This window comes from Sapajus apella, unplaced genomic scaffold (genome assembly GCF_009761245.1).
Source record: "Sapajus apella isolate SASKATOON/1434 unplaced genomic scaffold, GSC_monkey_1.0 scaffold13, whole genome shotgun sequence".
NCBI classification, from domain to species: Eukaryota; Metazoa; Chordata; class Mammalia; order Primates; family Cebidae; genus Sapajus; species Sapajus apella.
Window position 1 is genome coordinate 7,284,759 of NW_022436953.1, and position 19,009 is coordinate 7,303,767.

The 19,009-nt window shown below is 52.0% G+C and overlaps 1 protein-coding gene across 5 annotated transcripts in view; it reads right to left on the minus strand.

Moving 5' to 3' along the window:
• The window catches only part of SH3PXD2A (SH3 and PX domains 2A), a 252,953-nt gene that overhangs the window by 113,327 nt on the left and 120,617 nt on the right, over positions 1–19,009 (minus strand). For 4 of the 5 annotated variants that reach the window (XM_032281516.1, XM_032281520.1, XM_032281517.1 and 1 more), the window contains exons 4-5: positions 16,433–16,509; positions 4,481–4,572 (exon numbers count right to left, since the gene is read on the minus strand). In XM_032281516.1, coding sequence (XP_032137407.1) covers positions 4,481–4,572; positions 16,433–16,509 — 169 coding nt within the window. Of the gene's footprint in view, positions 1–4,480; positions 4,573–16,432; positions 16,510–16,661; positions 17,541–19,009 lie in introns of those variants that run through there. The other variant, XM_032281519.1, reaches the window with a different exon arrangement.

Consider the following 19,009-nt stretch of genomic DNA (forward strand, 5'->3'; position numbering starts at 1 on the left):
TTTGAGACAGAGTTTTGCTCTTGTTACCCAGGCTGGAGTGCAATGGCGCAATGTCGGCTCACCGTAACCTCCGCCTCCTGGGTTCAGGCAATTCTCCTGCCTCAGCCTCCTGAGTAGCTGGGATTACAGGCACGCGCCACCATGCCCAGCTGATTTTTTTTGCATTTTTAGTAGAGATGGGGTTTCACCATGTTGACCAGGATGGTCTCAATCTCTTGATCTCGTGATCCACCCGCCTCAGCCTCCCAAAGTGCTGGGATTACAGGCGTGAGCCACCGCGCCCGGCAGTAATTTCTTAACAACAAAAATTTATTGCTCACAGTTCTGGAGGCTGGAAAGTCCAAGATCAAGGCTGGTTCCCCATAGATGGCGCATTCTATCTGTGTCCTCCCAGGGCAGAAGGGGCAAATGCTATATCCTCACATGACGGAAGGGGCAAGGGCCTTGCTGGAGCCTCTTTCATAAGGGCACAAATCCCATTACTCTTCCTGGGGTGGCCGCATGAGGAGGCAAAACCACCATGGCTACCCTGTGCCAAGCTCATCAAAGTTGCCTATGAAGAACCTCCTTCCTGTGCAGGGCCAGTGGTCTTGAAGAGCAACCGCTAGCAGACCGGAGATGGGCCTGGCTCTCCGCCAGTGAGTGGCCTGAGATCAAAGCCGAGGTGCACGGGCCTGCTGCCCACCTCCCCCACTGAGTCTGGCTGTCGCAGGTCTTGTCTTCTCTGGAAGATGAAAAGGGGAGACGGTCCCTCGCCCCAGCCCACATGAATTCTCTATGGACCTCGCAGCAGCACAGTTGAAAGAAGCCAGGGGTTATCTGCAAAATTCCAATTAAATCCACAGGCTTTGATAATTTGATAAGCCACTCCACAGTCACCCCCGAGTCAAAATATACTGTTACTTGATCCTGTGTTTATGTTCTAGGCTGGAGGGAAGGGAGGTGCACAGTGGCCTGGGGAGGTCCCAGCAGCCTGAGGGGAGGAGGCGCCAGCACTAGGCTAACACATCTGCAGGCTGTACAGCGGCCGACGGTCACAGGCAAGGTCCGGCTCTTTGTTGGCAAGCACACTCTGCAGTGGGACACGGGTCTCTCTTGGTGGGTCCTGGAGGTGGGGCAGAGATAGGGTGGGGCCAGGGGAGGGGACGCCCCTCAGAACTGCCTGGCCACAGCTGAGCCCACCTCCTGGGCCTCAGGCCTGCCTTAGGGCTGGAGGGATTCCTGTTCACAGGCCCATCTCTTGCCAGACCAGCAGTGAACTGGCCCAAGTGGCCAAGACCACCTCGAGAAAGAGGCACATAACCCCTGCTGCCCTGGTGACGCAGTGGCCAAATGCTTCACAGCCCCTCCCTGCAAAAGTCAGGCTGTGGTCTGCAGGCGGGGATCGTGCACACATCCCATTCTGTTCCTAGCCTTCCATGAACCCAGGTGTGGAGCACTCCCTGTGTGCCAACAGCACCTGGCTGGGTTAGCTGAGTAAACCGTTTTGACCAGCTCATGAGTTCTGCATTATCTCGTTTCAGGGATGTGGAAACAGAAATACAGAGACGTTGAGCAAATGGCCAAAGATCACCCAGCCTTAAGTGGCAGGGCCTGACCCCAGAGCCTGGTCCCACAGAGCTATGGCCTGTGGCCTCGCTGACAACCGAGTGTCCTGCTGAGCCTGGTTTCCACTGTTTCTCAGGGGCCTCCTAGAGGTGGGCAAAAGGCTAACTTAATGCCATGAATGTGCAGGTCGACACATGAAGTGAGGCCAATTGATTCAGATGAAAGGCAAAGAGCGGGCTTGGAGGCTTGGGCCACGGCGGGTGGCGGTGGTCAACTGCTTTTGTGGCAATAACACCTGCGGCCTCCACCATTAATGATCCTGATCCTTTTCCTCTGCTGTGGGGCATACGATCACGGGGGATTCCAACAGCCACCAACCTAGGGAGGAGCGTCTCCTCTCTCCCCAAGCAATGACAGAGAATGAGAGGCTTGGAGAAAGCATCACAGCTGGGCATGGGCAGGGTCAGGCAAGGGCCCAGGGATACCACTGCCAGGCTCAGAGCCTTCCCCTGCCCTGAGGCAAGGCCAGGATGAAGAGGGAAGAGGCAGCAGCACAGAGAGGCGGGGACAGGAAGGAGACACTGAGGAGCTTCAGGGCCACAGTCCCCAAACCTGCTAAGCACGCAGGAGAAACAGAAGAGGGTGGGCTTCTGCTTGCAATCTGGAAGTTCTGGGTTCAAATTCCTGCTCCAGCTGTGCGCACCTGTTTTCTAATCTGTTAATGTGGGGATAAGAATATATAAGCTCTGGCCGGGCACCGTGGCTCACTTTGGGAGGCTGAGGTGGGTGGATCACTGGAACTCAGGAGTTCAAGACAAACCTAGTCAACATGGTGAAATCTTGTCTCTACTAAAAATACAAAAATTAGCCAGATGTGGTGACACACGCCTATAATCCCAGCTACTAGGGAGGCTAAGGCACAAGAATTGCTTGAACCTGGGAGGTGAAGGTTGCAGTGAACTGAGATTGCTCCACTGCACTGCAGCTGTGACAGAGCGAGACTCTGTCTCAAAATAATAATAATAATAATATACCAGCCCTGGTGCAAACCTCTCCTACCTCTTCTCATCTGAGTTTCATGGATAGCCCTTGGAGGCTGCGAGAACAGGGCTTAATCACCATTTCCTTTTTACAGATGGTTTTCCATTTCTCTCTATTCTTTCTTTTTAAATTTAAATTTTTTATTTTTATAGAGACAAGTTCTCACTATGTTGTCAGGGCTGGCCTTGAGCTCTTGGGCTTAAGAGATCCACCTGCCTTGGTCTCCCAAAGTGCTGGGATTACAGGTGTGAGCCACTGTGCCTAGCCTTTTTTTTTTAATCAGCTGAATTGAAGATTCATCCCGTTTCTCTCTAAAGTAGAAACTTCAGCCAGCACTAAGCCACTAGGGACCACAGGGAGGCTTGCGGAAGTACGTGAGGGATCTGCCTGGACACCACACACACTGCTAGTAGCAGCAGAACTGGGTGTGAACTCCCTTGCATCCTATACCCTGTGGCTTCCCACTACTTCACACTGTGAACCAAGTTGCTGATAAGTTCCTGATGGTTCATAGTGCTTGCTTCTTGCCTGAGGGAGCCATCAGTGAAGATGACCTTTGCTAGGTCGGGTGGGCCTCTAAGCTGCTCTTTCCTTCAAAATGCCCAGGCCATTTCAGGCTATTAGTCTTTTAGCAGGCATGAAGACAGAAGGGTCCCTTTAGGCTGGACTCCCACGTATGGTGTGTAGGCCGCACATTCCACAACCTCATGGCACATTCACAGGAAGTGCAGCGTGGGTGGCACCTCCAGAGCCAGGCAATGCGCACCCTCATCTCCAGGCTTTCTCCTCCCCATCGCCAGGTGCCCCCTGCCCCTCCCCACCCATTCCAGAGAGTTCCTCTGTCCTACTCCCTCCTTTCCCTCTGTAGTAGCCGCCCCATCTACCTCTCTCTCACCTGCCTGGTACTTTAAGCTTCCAGGGGACAGTGATGGAGCGGGGTGATTCATCGGCATCCCTTCATTCCTCTCTCCTATCCAACAACCCTCCCTGCCTTCTGCCCATCAGCTCCTGGGTGGGAACTGGATTTTTCTTTCCAATGAAAACCTATGCTGGGGAATACTGGTGAGCAGAACACTCTGAGCAAGAGAGGGTGGCCATCGGATGGATTTGGGTCCTGTGTGGGAGAAACCAGCATGGCTGGATGGGCCATCTTGACCACCAGCCCAGAGTATCCCAATTCCAGAGAGAACAAAGACCTGCAAGGTTCCCTGTTTCTCTCCAAACACGGAAACGTTAGCCAGCACTGGGCCACTAGGAACCACAGACTTAGGTTCAGGTCTTGGCCTGTCTCCTATCAAACCATCTGCATGACTTTGGAGAAAAGCACTTAACCTCACTGAGCCATGGTTTCCTCCTCCGTAAATAGGACTATAGAATATGATAATGCCTGTCATAAAATGCTATAGATAAAAGACATTGGGTACATCCATTATGACTGTTGATGATAATTATAAAATCTGTGGTAGCAGCCCAGGACTGCGGTTATTCGGCAGGTGAGTTTTCAGCCTAGGCAGTGCATGCTGGGAGCTTTGTAGCCAGGACAGCAAAGGGCAAGGACTGTGCTAGCCGTGAGCCGTCTCAACGGCATGACCATTATATTTCCTGTGATCTCATCTGCTCCTTATAGCAATCCTGTGAGCCAGAAAGAGTTTGTAGGAAAACCTGCTCCACAAATGCAGAGACACCCTCACTTGCAGCCCTGGGTAACAGAAAATGAGGAGTGGGCTCTGGTACTGGGAGCCTGGGGAGCAATGTCCCCCATTCCTTTGGACCGCTGGCCCTGCTAGCTCTCCTCTGTGCGTGTTCCCACAGCCTTAGCCTCCCTGGGCTGGCCACCCCGCTTTAGTCCATGCCTCCCAAGCACACAGGAGAGGCCTCAGCTAGCACTTACTCTTTTGGAGGGTTGACATCCTCAGGTCGAGCCTCAAAGAACCGGAAGACTTCATCGCACTGTGAGATGTGGGGTGGCAGCCGGACAAGTGCCTGCAGAAAGACAGAAAGGGCATTAGGTGTGAAGCACCTGGGAACAGGAAAACCAAGACAGTGTCACCCTGCACCAGCAGTGACAGAGAGGATGATCAAGAGCTGCCAAGGAAGGCATGGTCAACCAGCCACCCACCTGTCCACCCAGACAACTACCCAACAAATCAACCAATAAGAGAATGAATGAAGCAATCAACCTTCCTTCCTTTCCTCCTTTTTATCCATTTCTCTCAACTAACTAACCAGTCAACTAACTGACCAACTAACCAACCAGCCAATAATCAACAAGACAATAACAAAAAAAAAAACCTATCCAGTTATGAAATCAACCTACCTATAAACCATCCGGTCAAACGACTAACCAACCATCCAACCAGCCAGTCAACAAACTAAACAACCGGCTTACGAAGAAAAGACCACTGCACCCTGGAACCCTGGGGTCTCAGGGTCCTCAGGAGCTAGCCGTTCTGCAGGGACCTGAGGGAATTCCCTCCTGCACACAGAAAAAGTCCAAGATCCCTAACCTGACAGTCCAAGGTCATGTCCTCCCAGGCTTGCCTCCCACTAGCCACACTTGAGCTGCACCAGGCATTCACACTCCCTAAACACTGACCGCACAATTAATTATTTAATGACAAGTTGATAAGTGCTGCCAAGGATGACAGAGTGCTATGATGCAGTTTGATAGGACCCAAGAACATTCAGGAGATGGGGAGGGCTCTCTAAAGCTAAGTTCTGAAAGATGGGTAAGAACTAACTGGTCAAGGTAGAGGCAGGGCGATCAAGCATGTTGGTTCCAGGAGATGAATGAGGGCCAGTGTGGCCTGAGGGTCCAGAGCAAGGGAGGGGGCCATGGGAGGCGGGCAGGGGCATAGCTAGCAGGGCCTGTTTTAGGCAAAGCTGAAGATACTTGGGGAAACAGTGTAAACTGAAGGGTGTGGAAAGGCTTCTGGGCATGAGCACGGCTAGTGGAGTTGGCAGGGTTTGGACAAGCAGAGAGGAGGAGTGGGCATCCTATGGGAAGAGTGGTCATGGCAAGCGTGTGCACCAGCTGTGAGCTTGTCATCCAGGCAGGGGCGAGTCTGCAGCTGGAAAGTGAGGCACTAGGTCAGGAGTGGTCAGAGTCAGGCCGGGCACAGTGGCTCACGCCTGTAATCCCAGCACTTTGGGAGACCAAGGCAGGTAGATCACTTGAGGTCAGCAGTTGGAGACCAGCCTGGCCAACATGGTGAAACCCCATCTCTACTAAAAATACAAAAATTAGCTGGGTATGGTGGCAGGCACCTGTAACGGCAGCTACTCGGCAGGCTTAGGCAGGAGAATCACTTGAACCCGGGAGGCAGAGGTTGCAGTAAGCTGAGATTGCACCACTGCACTCTAGCCTGGGTGACACAGCAAGACTCTGACTCAAAAAACCAAACCAAACAAAACAACAAAACCAAAAAGCCCACAATAAACAAGTAAAATAAAATAAAATAAAAAGAAGGTAGCCAGAGTTCATGCTGCACATCAGCCACAGGACCCCGAGCTGGCCCAGTCCGACATGGAGGGGTTGGGGTGTAGAGTGAGGCCAGGTGCAGCCCCGCTTTCTGGGTCCCTCAATTTAGCATGGGGAGAAATGCTGGGGCAAGGAAGGATCCCTTGGTCCAAACCGACAGGAGAGGACACTGCCAAAGCATGGCTGAGGGACGAGGGACAGGGAACCAAGGGCTAGAGCCAGGAGAAGACAGAACAACCCCGCAATGGAGGAGCCAACAAACAGGGCGTGTGAGAAGCTGTGATGAGAAGCCACCTGGTCTGTAAGACAGGACCCTGTCCCATGCCCCCGCCTCCTGAAACCTCACACACATAACCAGCTTCAGATGCAAGGCCTGGATCCAGTGGCTCCCAGGCCAAGTACAGTGAGTCTGTGAGTGTTGTTTCCGGAAATCCTTGTGAGGGTCCTCATGAGGGCATGATTCTCATCCCCATATTACAGGTGAGGATATGGAGGTGTACGGAGACCACGTGGCCTGCCCACAGGGACCCATGGAGGGTGGGAAAGACTCACTGGAAGGTAAGCTCCATGCAGGCAGGGATTTTAGTCTGTTCTATTGACTCCTGTGTCCCCAGATCCTAGTAGAGTACCTGACATTGAGCAGGCACTCGATTAATATTTGTTTAAATAAATGAATGAATGAAAAATGGATAAAGTAATAAAGATTTCCGTGTCTATAAGCCCAATAGCCAGGAGCCATGGGACACGACAGTGGGGCAAAAAACCCACAGATAATCTTAGGCTCATCAATAGAATTATAATACTGAGGAAGAGGAAAGTGATGGTTTAGTCATTCTCTGAGCTGGCTAGATAACAACTCAAGTGTGCCATCTAGCAGCAGGCATCCTATCAAGATGGGCCCTTCTCAATGCCAAACCCACACTCAGGCAAGATGAGACAGGAGCAGATCATAGCAGGTGAGAGGGCATGAAGCAATTCCCATTACTCCTTCTGGGGCTTGTGGCTTTCCAGGGGTCTCTAACATAGCACATCTCCATCAATAGGAAAGAAACGGGAAAGGAAAATGAACATTAAATGAGCAGCTGTGCGTCAGGCCCTGCCCTTGGCCCCTTGACTCCTCCGGGCATCCACCAAACAGTGAGGGGCTTGGCAGTTCGTGTCACACATGGGGCTGTGCCTGGTTTTACAGGGATGAGAGAGAGCAAATCTGATGACATGTCACCCCACTTTGTCCTGGAGGTAGACATCATTGTCTCCATGTACGATGGGGACACTGAGGCTGCTGGGGGTGAAGCCATAAGTGAGGAAAGGGGCAGAATCCAAGCCCCAAGCTGTGAAGGTCAGATGGGTGGAGCCTGCCCCCAAAGTGTTTAAGTCTAATTTGATGCACATGGTTTATGCTGTGATCTCCTTGGGCAGGATAGAAGGAAAAGGAAATGAAAAACTGAGGGAAGAGAGACAGGGAGCGAGAGGGAGGGAGAGAAAGTCAGGCATGAGCATCGAGGCCTCTGGCAGGGAGGACGGGGTGGGGGGCCTCAGAGGGAGCGCTGATGGGGTCGGGAAGGGCAGAAGGCAGGAGGAAACCGTTACCAGGGATCCCAGCTGTGTGCAGACAGTCACTGCCGGGTGACCCCCCTGAAAGTGAGAGGGAGGGACGAAGGGCAGGAGAGGCCGCGTTTCAGCATCCTGGAGTGCTAGTGCCCTCCCAGCTCAGCGCGCTGCCACCCACCCTAAGCACAGACCGTGGCCGGCCACAGCTCACCCAGCCCTGGCAGGGAACAGACGGGCTCTTCATGCCGACAGAGACCCGCATTCCGGAGGCCAGAGGATGCGAGGGCCTCAGACAAAGAGGCCTTTTGGTGGAACCACTGCGGCATCTTTATTTAACAGGGAGCCCTTGAGGGGAGCCGCGTGGAGGGCTTGTCCTGATTTCAGGCTGACAAGAGGCTCTCAGCCCAGAGCAGCTTCCATCAGAGCTGCTGCCAAAGCTCAGCTCTGGCCAAAATCATTTGGCAGGAGAGGGTGGTGCTGAGCAGTGACTCCCCACAGCCTGGGCTGGTGATGATGGCCAGGGCCAGGGCACCCCCAAGCCCACAAGCATTCTGAGAAGAACAGGGTGGGGGGCACATACATGAGTATACCAGGGTTAGCACCCCAGCTCAGGTCTAAATTTCTGCCATGAGACATTCATGATGTTTGCCATGTGGTGGTAAAGTCAGGGCCTCAGAACCTCAGGATCTTGGGCTGCAGGCAAATGTGGGCTTGGGTCCTGGCTCTGCCATTTATGGGCTATGTGAGGCTAGATGCATTCCTCCCCTCTCTGAGCTCTGGGATGAGACGTGGCACCTACCTAGCTGTTAGGAGGCTGAGATGCATATGAGAAGCTTAGCGCAATGCCTGGTGAAGGGTAAGCACTCAGTAGATGAGAGCCGTGATAACATTAGTGTCACTGCTGCCATCATCATTCTTTAGGAGAAAGCAGTGATGCTCACTCAAAAGAGCACTAGAATGAGAGACAGGAGAGTTGAACTCTAGTTCCAGTTCTGCAGTTATATACTTGCTGTATGACCTTAGGCAGCTCACGTCACCTCTCTGGTTGTCACTTCTTCCAAGACAAAACGGAATCCTGAAGTGTCTCATGGAAGAACTGCCTGATGAGGTGAAATGCACCCTGTAGGCACATGTGAAATCTGCCTCGACAGTCCCTGATCTTAGCCTTGTGGATTACCATGTTTACGACCAACACAAAGACTCTGAGAAGTCCTGCAGAAAAGAAACCTGTAGAGCTTAGCACAGACCAGCATTTACTACTTACTACTGACAACATCCTGTGGGATGTGTCATTTAATCAGCACATCAACTCTAAGGGGACAGTGTGACTATGATTTCAGTTTTACAGAAGAAGAGGCTAAAGTAGGAAGAGGTTAAGTAATTCCCTGAGGCCTCACAGCTAGTAAGTAGCAAAGTATTTTTGTTTCTTTTTTTTTTTTTAGACGAAGTCTCACTCTGTCACCTAGGTTGGAGTGCAATGAAACAATCTAGACTCACTGCAACCTCCACCTCCTGGGTTCAAGTGATTCTCCTGTCTCAGCCTCCTGAGTAGTTGGGATTACAGGCATGTGACACCACACCTAGCTAATTTGTGTATTTTTAGTAGAGACAGGATTTCGCCAAGTTGGCCAGGCTGGTCTCAAGCTCCTGACCTCAAGTGACCCACCTGCCTCGGCCTCCCAAAGTGCTGGCATTACAAGCATGACTCACCACATCCGACCATAAGTAGCAAAATTTTGAATCAGGCTGAGTCCAGAGCCTATACCCTGATCCACTCCCTCCTGCCTCCAGCTTTACCCACAGGTGTTTGACTGTGGTGCTGATTTTCCTAACTCCTCGTGACATCCCGTGGAACACAGCTGAGGCAAATCTAGGTTTGAGACATTCTGAAATTTCTTCCAGGTCTAACTGTTAACAACTGTAACTGTAAACAGCACCATCACCAGTGGCTTCATCTATCTGATCTATCAATCAATATGATTGAGACTTTCTAACAGAGCTCAGGTGAGCTCAGAGGGTTCTGAAGGCCTCAGGTTGGAGAAGGGATGAAATGAGCATGACTTTATAGCCCTCTGGTTCTGGGGCGAGTGGCAGGAAGCACTGCCCTGTGGGGCTGCTGGAACCATGCAGGTCTCTGGAGAATGTCAACTGAGCTGGCCTCAGTCCCCTCTAACCCTGCCATTCTGTGAACCGGGGGCCAGTGAGCTGGCTGAGAGCAGATCTGCAGAAATGGCATGCAGGAAGGGGCTGAGGTAGTGGGTACCTGGGTTGGGGGACTGGCAATGAGGTGCTGAAGAGCCATTCAGGTTTTGCCCTCAGCTAGTCCTGCCACGTTCCCCTTTTCCAGTCCTGGACTGTCCTGCAGTCTCCAGCTGCTGCCCCTCAAGACCATTTTCTGGGGACCATGACATGAGCCATCACTTAGCACTGAGTGTCATCATGGCCAATGGTTCAGGTGTAGACAAGGGAGACAGTGGATGTATTGTGTGTCTCTGAGACCTCCACTCAGACACGGTGGCCACAAGTCTGGTCTTGGCACATGCAAGTGGCACAGAGGGGGCCCAGGCAGACAGTGCTCAGGCCCTCTGCTTGGAAACAGTCATCCTCCACAGAGCCCACCAGTGTCAGGACAAAAAGCAAAGCTCTGCATTTGGCAAAACACCATGGGTGTCCACTTTTTACACAGGATCAACTGCTTCTCTCTCTCTCTCTCTTTTTTTCTTCAGACTGAGTCTTGCTCTTGTTGCCCAGGCTGGAGTGCAGTGGCGTGATCTCGACTCACTGCAACCTCTGCCTACAGGGTTCAAGCGATTCTCCTGCCTCAGCCTCCTCAGTAGCTGGGACTACAGGTGCGCCTCACCATGCCCAGCTGATTTTTGTATTTTTAGTAGATACGGGGTTTCATCATGTTAGTCAGGCTGGTCTCGAACTCCTAACCATGTGATCTGCCCACCTAGGCCTCCCAAAGTGCTGGGATTACATGCATGAGTGACCACACCTGGCAACTGCTCCTCTCTTTTCAGCAGCATGTTTCTTTTCTTTAATTTCTTTTTTTTTTTTTAAGTGCTCCTTCCCACACAATGTTTTTTTTTTTAAACATCATTTTCTAGTCCCTAGAAATCTTATAGGTAAAAGCCTGGCTGCTCTGGGTGGGCTTGGAGGTGTGGCAACAGGGCGCTGGCATCCTGCGCCTCTGGCCTCCCACCTGTGTCTTTCCAGCCTCACCTCCGGTGCTGTCTCTAACTGCCCAGACTGTTCTTCCTAGGTCACCATCTAGAAAGCTGGTGTCTCACTAAATTTCTGAAATCAGAGTATTCAAAACACATGGGTTTTCTTTTTGAAGGATGTGAGCAGCAACTCCACTTGAAATGTAAATGGTGTCTAATTCCTGGTAGCAGTTTAAGCCATTTCACGAGGGATCTTAGTACGTCAGGGCCTGGGGGACACATCACCCTCTGAGGAAGTTTTGTCTACTTGTGATCTTTCCATCTTGTCATTAGACATGGGCTGGACACCCCCTTACGGCTGGGCTTCCTGTTTATTAGTGAAGACACAGAGATAACAGATGTAGCCCTCAAGGATCTCAGATCTGAGAGAAGACGGACACACAGGAGTCACCCTCCTGCAGAGGAGAAATTCACAGTCAAGGGTGGGCACAGTCCTCTGGGGGCAGAATGGCAGGTGTGATCAGCTGTTCCTGGGGAGTCGTGAGGCTTATGGAGGGGCCCACTGAATGTGCCCCCAGGCAGGAGACCAGAACAGGCTCAGGGGTGGAGGCCTGGCTGGTTGGGGAAGGCCTTGTGTCTGCTGATCTGAACTGTAGGATGTGGAAGAGAGAGGTAGGAGCTGAGGCCCCAGCAGCTCTTGGAACCAGCCCACAGAGGGCCCGGATGAGGCCCTCAGATGTTCCTGGGGGCAGTGGGACTCCTCTGAAAGAGTCCTGTGTTTTTTTGAAACAGGGTCTCCCTCTGTCGCCCAGGCTGGAGTGCCATGGTGCAGTCATGGTTCACCGCAGCCTCTGCCTCCCAGGCTCCAGTGACCCTCCTACCTCAGCCTCCTGAGTAGCGGGGACTACTATCACACATCCTATCACTCCCAGCTATTTTTTGCATTTTTTTGTTGAGATGCGGTTTCACCATGTTGCCCAGGATGGTCTCAAACCCCTGAGCTCAAGCAATGGCTCACCTTGCCTCCCAAAGTGCTGGGATTACAGGCATAAGCCACTGTGCCCGGCCCTCTGAAGGTCTTTAAGGAGAAAAGGGACAGGATCTGCTTTATCTCAGCCTAGAAACTCCTTCTCCTGGGTCTGTTAGGGAGATGGGGAGATTCTACTACCTGGGTTCCCCCAGAGCACCAGGCCACTCAGGAGGCCCCTCATGAACAGATCAGCCTTGGCCTCTGCGTAAGTCTCCCCACTGGCAAGGCCTTTCCTGGGCCAGGTCTGCTTTCAGAACAAGGACCACAGGAATGATGTTACTCTCCCCAGGGGGAGAGCCAGTGATTGGCTGTGGTGGAAAATCCCACAATAGAAAGGAGAATACCTGGGACTAGGAACCACCGCCATGCAGTAGCCTCAGTTTTCAAGTCTGGGAAGTGGGAATAAAAATGAATGAGTCAGGGTGGTGCAGAGGGGAGGGTCAGGAGATCCTTACCCTTCAATGCTGACCTCTTGTTGGGCTCAGACTTCCTGCACCTAAGCCTGACCACACCCAATCCCTCTTCCCTCCTGCAAAGAAAGCCACTGATCCCTGAAAGCAAATGTGTCACAGACAGACAAATACTAGAAACAAGCTCAGCTATTTGTGTAGCAAAAAGATTCTAGTCATACCAACCAGGAAGTGGAGACTTGTATAATTTTCAGTAACATGTCAAAGGGTGAGTTGGTCGTTCTCAAACACTCTCACACTCTTCTCTGGACTCCTCCCTAGAAGATTTATTTTATCCCCTGGACAAACACTGCAAACATGTATTTCACCCCTAGGAATGGGGTAAACAGAGTCACTTAAAAAGCGGTGAGTGCAAGCCTCTATGGCACAGCTGACTTGTTAGTCTGATGAAAGTCTTCAACTTGTGGAGTCCCACCCATTAAATATTAACTGCATTACCATGTTGCCCTTTACATTAATTTATGAAGTTAAAGAAATGCCTTTGGAGCCCCTCTTCATACACACCTGACCCTCAAGTGCCACATAAAACGATCACTCAGTCGGCATGTGGTAAATTTTCGGTGATTGTCATCCAATCTGCTGCCTATACGTTAAGAATTAATGCTGAGATTGGGCTGTGAAACTGCCATTAGGCGGTGGGACTGGCTGGCCAGCAAGGGCAGGGAGCCTGAAGTCTGGGGAGGTCCACTGCACGGTCAGACTTTCTATGCCTGAGTCCTTGCAGGGGGCCAGCTGCTCGGGGTGCAGAGCCAGCTGCACAATTTTGGGTGCATCTGAATTCCCATCAAACCCCAGACTCTGAGCCCACATTGTCCATCAGGTCCAAGGATGATGGTCAGCCAAGCAGGTGGGCTATGCAGGGGACAGAGTAGAGACTCCAGAGGCACTAGGCAGCGTAGACGAGGGCAGGTAGAGACAGGGGAAGGGCTGGCCATGGAGCGGACTGCACACGGCACTGGTTGTGAAGCTGGCTGGGGTTGGCAGTGATGCTGAGTGTGGCCCATATGGAGGCAGAGCTGTGAAATGCAAAGCTGGTGGCAGTGGCCATGGACTTGTCTCTAAAGACCATTCCAAGGTCAGTGGGTTTCTCAGACAATCAGACCACAGATCCCAGCCTCCTAGTTCAGCAGAATTAAAGGTCACTCTGAACTGTTCCACCCCGGCCATTCTCACAGTAAATCACTGCCTGTGAGAGAGATGGCTCTCTGCTTGGTGGACCCATGGCTCTGTTCCTTGTCTGGCTCTGGGCAGTTTCCATCTGTGCTAATCAGATTAGGAGGCCCCTCCTCTTGCAGACCCCGCTTCAACGGCTCCTCCAGCTACCCACGGCACACTGGAGCTCCAGAGCCCCTCTGAATCAGGAGTCCTGTTCAAAGCCTGATCCCAGGAGATAAGATGCTTTCACTTCCTCCTCCGGATGATCCAGCAGACCACATTTCCATGGAGCCCAACTGCAGATGCCTTGGGCTGGCTAATCTGGCTATAAATCCCAGCTGGAAAAGCCTTCCTCCCACCCTTTGCCCCCTCTCCCATTAGCTTTGCCCATTTATTTTGCTTCTTGGGAAAGGATTAAAGAGAAATAAAAGCTCAGGCTGCAGCCATCAATTTAACCAGAAACAGTGAATGTCTGTTAAAGACAAAAATGAATATTGGTCTGAAGAAGAGTTTCTAGCTTAAGGGAATCCAGCATTGGGGTATCCTTTTAAAATAAGGCAGAACATGTGACCCAAGTATAACATGCACAGTCATGAAATTCAAGCTTCAGTTTAATGGAGAGTACATTGTCTTTTTTTCTCACAGGCTTGGGAACACCAGATAATTAACTTGGCAAGTTGGTTCTTATTTCAACATTTTTACTTATTTTTTTTTTTTTAGGGATAGGATCTTTCCCTGTTACCCAGGCTGGAGTGTGGTGGCGTGATCAGAGCTCACCGCCGCCTTGACCTCCGGACTCAAGTAGTCCTCTCACCTCAACTACAGGTGTGTGTTACCATGCCTGGCTAATTTTAAACTTTTTTTGGAGAGACGAGGTCTTGCTATGCTGCTCAGGCTGGTCTCGAACTCCTGGCCTCAAGTGATCCTCCTGCAACAGCTCTGTATGAGGACACTGTGATATATATTCTTCCTACTCTGCCCCCATGTGAGATAGTGTTTTTATATTCATTTTACAGATGAGCAAACTAGGGCTCAGAGAGGCAAAGCGACTTGCCCAAGGTCATGTAGCTAGTAAGTGGGCACTGGGATTCCACTCCAGCTCTTCTCCCTCTGATCCGCTAATACCAGCACCTGTGAAACTGGAGACTACATTTGCCACATTATAACACATTATACCACGTCTTCGCAAGATTTTTGAGTCAGGAACCACAGTGGGTTTCATTTAACTACGAAATTCTAGCTCTACTAAAGCCAATGGTGCCCAGTAGAAACATTAAATAATTTCGTGTTTGCTTTTTTATTTGCTTGTTTTTATTTTTTATTTGCCTTTTAACTTTTTATTTGCTTTTATTTAATAAAGGCTTTCACCAGCCTGGGCAACAGAATGAGACGCTGTCTTGAAAACATGCTAAAAATATGGCCAGGGGTTGGGCACGGTGGCTCACGCCTGTAAGCCCAGCACTTTGGGAGGCCAAAGGTGGCAGATCACGAGGTCGGGGTTCTAGACCAGCCTGACCAACATGGTGAAACCCAGTCTCTACTAAAAATACAAAAATTGGCTGGGTGTGGTGGTGCGTGCCTGTAATCCCAGGTACTCAGGAGGCTGAGGTAGGAGAATCACTTGAACCTGGGAGGTGGAGGTTGCAGTGAGTCGAGATCGTGCCACTGCACTCCAGCCTGGGCGACAGAGGGAGACTCTATCTCCAAAAAAAAAAAAAAAGGCCAGGTGCAGTGGCTTACATCTGTAATCCCAGCACTTTGGGAGGCTGAAACAGGCGGATCACTTGAGGCCAGGAGTTTGAGAGCAGCCTGGCCAACAAGGCAAAACCACGTCTCTACTAAAAATACAAAAATTAGCCGGGCGTGGTGGCGCGCGCCTATGATCCCAGTTACTCGAAAGGCTGAGGCACAAGAATTGCTTGAACCCAGGAGGTGGAGGTTACAGTGAGCCGAGATGGCGCCACTGCACTCCAGCCTGGGCCACAGAGCGAGACTTTTGTCTCACCAAAATAAATAAATAAATAATATAAAAAATAAAGCCTTTTCATTTGCTTGTTTATTTAATACAAATTGTTTGCCCTTTGTAAAAATAGTCACAAAAGCATCTGCTGAATGCTTCCTCTGAGGCAGATGCTGTGCTACAGCCTTACAATGTCTCAGCTCATCCCATGCTCGTGACCACCCTGTGTGGAGGCACCCTGTGTGTTCACCTCCATACTGGACAGATGTGGAAACTGACGCTCAGGGAAGTTAAGCAACTAGCCCAAGTTCACGAAATTAGTCAAGGCTTTGAACCCGGGAAGTCTGGCCCTCCAGAGGCCACGTGCCGAGGAAACAGAGCCGCTGGTAGCCACTCATGCTCACCGCAGGAGCGCTGGGCTCTAATCAAGCAGACAGACAGGTGGGCTCTGGCGCATGACACTGCTGTCCTTCTCTTGCCTGCTCTTTGGCACTGGCTATGTTAATGTCTGTCTGTGTGTGTGTGTGTGTGTGTTTGAACACCTGCATCTGTAAAGATGTGTATATGAATATTTGTAGTTACCAAGATTTAGGGAAATTAACAAATGTGCGCTGCTGATGCTATTGAACTGATTCCACAACATCCCAACAGGAATTCAAAGAAACAGTCCTTCCATGTACAGCAAAATCCCACAAAGAAGCAAGCAGGAAGAAGCAGGAGGCTCCTTGACTTAGCTCCTGAGAGCTCAGTTCACTTCCCACAGGAAGTGACTTAAAGCCGTGTTTTGTAAACATGGATATGTCCTGACAGGCACAGAGGCTTAGCTGTGAACCTGAGGTCTTTGTGTCCCAGAGAGTGGCCCAGCTACAGGGTGACCCCATGCCCACCCCTCTGGCCAGGAAACACCAGGCCTCAGGAGGGTTCTGTACAGCAGCCTTCTTTCACAGATGGACAGACTCAGGCAGATGGGCCCCTCCCCTCCCCGGAGCCCTCCCTGAGCCCCTCCCCCAGCCCCAGACACACTCTTACCCGGCAGTACTCATCGATAGGCTTCAGCCTCTTCACAGCTACGTCCCGGATGTGGCTTCTGCGGAAGAGGATCTTGCCTGGAAGAGAGATGCTCATGAGTGGGGGATTCTGGCTAAAACTGCCACAGGGACCCTCTCATTCCCACTCCCCTGGCTTCTCAGCATCTTAGTCCAGCACTACCTGCCACCACCCCTGTCCACGGTGGAGGAAACAAGAGAGGAGCGGTCACCTTTCCTGGAGGGCAGGAGGCGCCCTAGGCTGAGAGTCCAGGACCTCTCTGGCAGGTGAGGAGCCCTGGAGGCTGCCATCTTGGGATTCAATGAGCGACTTGGCCAGGCCACCTCGCCTGGATCTAATGGCAGGATTGATGAATGCCCGGCGTGGGTGCGGCTCTCAAGTGACCTTGCAAATCAACACAAAGTAGAGCCCAGCCCACATGCTATGCTTTGTTTTCAGGCCCATCCCTCCTTGAGAAATCGGCATTCGTTCCTGCCAGCTGGGCAGGAATTCCTATTCTTAGTCTAGGTGGGTGGCTCCTTCCAGGGCGGGCACAAGGCAATACCAAGGGAAGCACGGCTGTCCCAGTCTGAGTGTTTCCTGGCCTCTGTGCGCACACAGCCTCCAGCCATACGGGCTGCTGCCTGCTGGGCTGGGACACCCCTCTACAGGTACGGGCAAGGCGCACAGGAAATGCCAGCCCCTCAGCCCTTCCCAGCTGGCTCTCCCAAGCTGGCCACATTCAATCACAACAAGTGCGTCAAGGCATGGTCCTTTTCTAGTCTGTGAAATTTAGAATCTGAACCCAGACACATCCCCAGAAACAAGGATTTGACTGGCATTTGTTTATTTTGGAGGCGATCCCAAGAAATATAGGGGAGTGGGACAGTAAGGGCAGGAAGGGGAAGCAAGTGTTATCAGCCCTGCTAGTCATGGTGGGCAGTCGGCGCTCAATTCTGCTGGGGGGGCTCCAGGAGACGACAGAAAATGTACCTGGCACGTGGAGGCTGGGGATCTACCCACCAGCTCCCTGTCCGTCACTGAGGGCTGTCTCCGAGGGCGTTAACTCCAGCACGTCTTCTGTCTGAGTGTGCACCCATGGCTAGACAAAGCCCTGAGGTAGAGAGCCCCAGTGGCTCCGGTGAGCAGCCATTGGCAGCCAGAGGTGAACAGACAGGGAACCCGGGGGCTATGAAAACCCCGGCTGCAGCCATCCCTGACTTCCCTGCTAAAGTCAGACAGTGGAACGTGTGAGCATGTCCCATGGCATGTGACTTGCTTCCTGTGGGTCTCTCTCATCTCTCCGTGATGGCTCTGCAGCTCACCCCTCCTGTCTCCCCCACACTCTGTGGAGCACTAGGATTAGCATTCAGCAGATGCTCAATGAGTGCTTGCTGGGTCATTCTTGTTCCTCTCCTGGACTCTTGCTCAAGCTCTCCTTCCTCGTCTCCTCTCTGAAGCCAGAGAGCGGGCCATCTCCCTGTCAGATGGACAACACTGTGCAGACAGACGTCATCAAGATGAAGCGGCTCTGCTTTGCGTTCCTCTTGAAAGGAGATAAAACGTGATTTATCCAGACACTGGAGACGCCACTGCTCCTTGGGGGAAGATGTTACAGATTCAGGATTCCTTTGCCTCCTACCCTTTTTTGGTTGGCTGTCACTTGATTGCTTGCATGCCACAGGCTACATATGTGGGGCCAGGGGGATGCTGTGTAAAAGTGAAAACACGAGGAGACCTGTGCTCAGGACTGCCAAGAAGTCGGGTGGTCCTGGGGCTGGAATTCTGGGCCTTTCTACCTCAGGCTGTCTGTCAGGAGCTGAGGGGGGCTCAGTGACACCAGTGGTCCAGCCGTGCGAACAGGGCCCTGAAGGACCATCCGAGACACAGAGGAAATCCGGGGGGACCACGGACGGGAGGCAAGGCCCACAAACCTGTGTGGAGCAGGGCCTCAGCCTCCAAAAATGGCACTCCCGTCCTTTCTCATCCTGTCAGGGGACAAAAAGGAAAGGAGGGAGAGGGGGAGGTAAATGAGGTCCCTCTCCCAGTCCCCCACCTCAGCACTGGCCAAAGCTCTGGCTGGGTCTTAGATCATTCCTGACCTAGCTGCAGACAGAACTCATTGTAAAATCTAGTTAAGGAGCACTGAGGCCTCCCCGCAGGTGTACGAGGTCCAGAGGAGGGACGGACAGGTTGGGATGGGGAGGTAGGAGAGAGAAGCCACTTGACTCCTCCCCACGCTGGCCCCAGGCACAGGACCCCGCCCTGCCCCTCGAGCTGCACTCTGAATGAGGCCACCTCGCCACTGAGCCTGGGGCTGCCCAGTCCTCCCCACCAGGCTCCTGGATCTGCTGCTCACTTGCAGGGTCAGAGGAGAATGTCTGCACAAGCCAATTCCCAGCTGAGTTTTTGGAAGCCCAATGGAGCTTCCCTCTTTCCTGCTGAAATCCTGACAGGACCGACGTTTTCTTTTCCCAGGGCTTTGGCACCGTCTGCCAGTAGGGGAGAGAGGGAGGGAGAGAGGAAGGGAGGGCCTGGAAGGGATTCTCCGGTCTTGACTTCTCTGTTAGGAATCCAAAC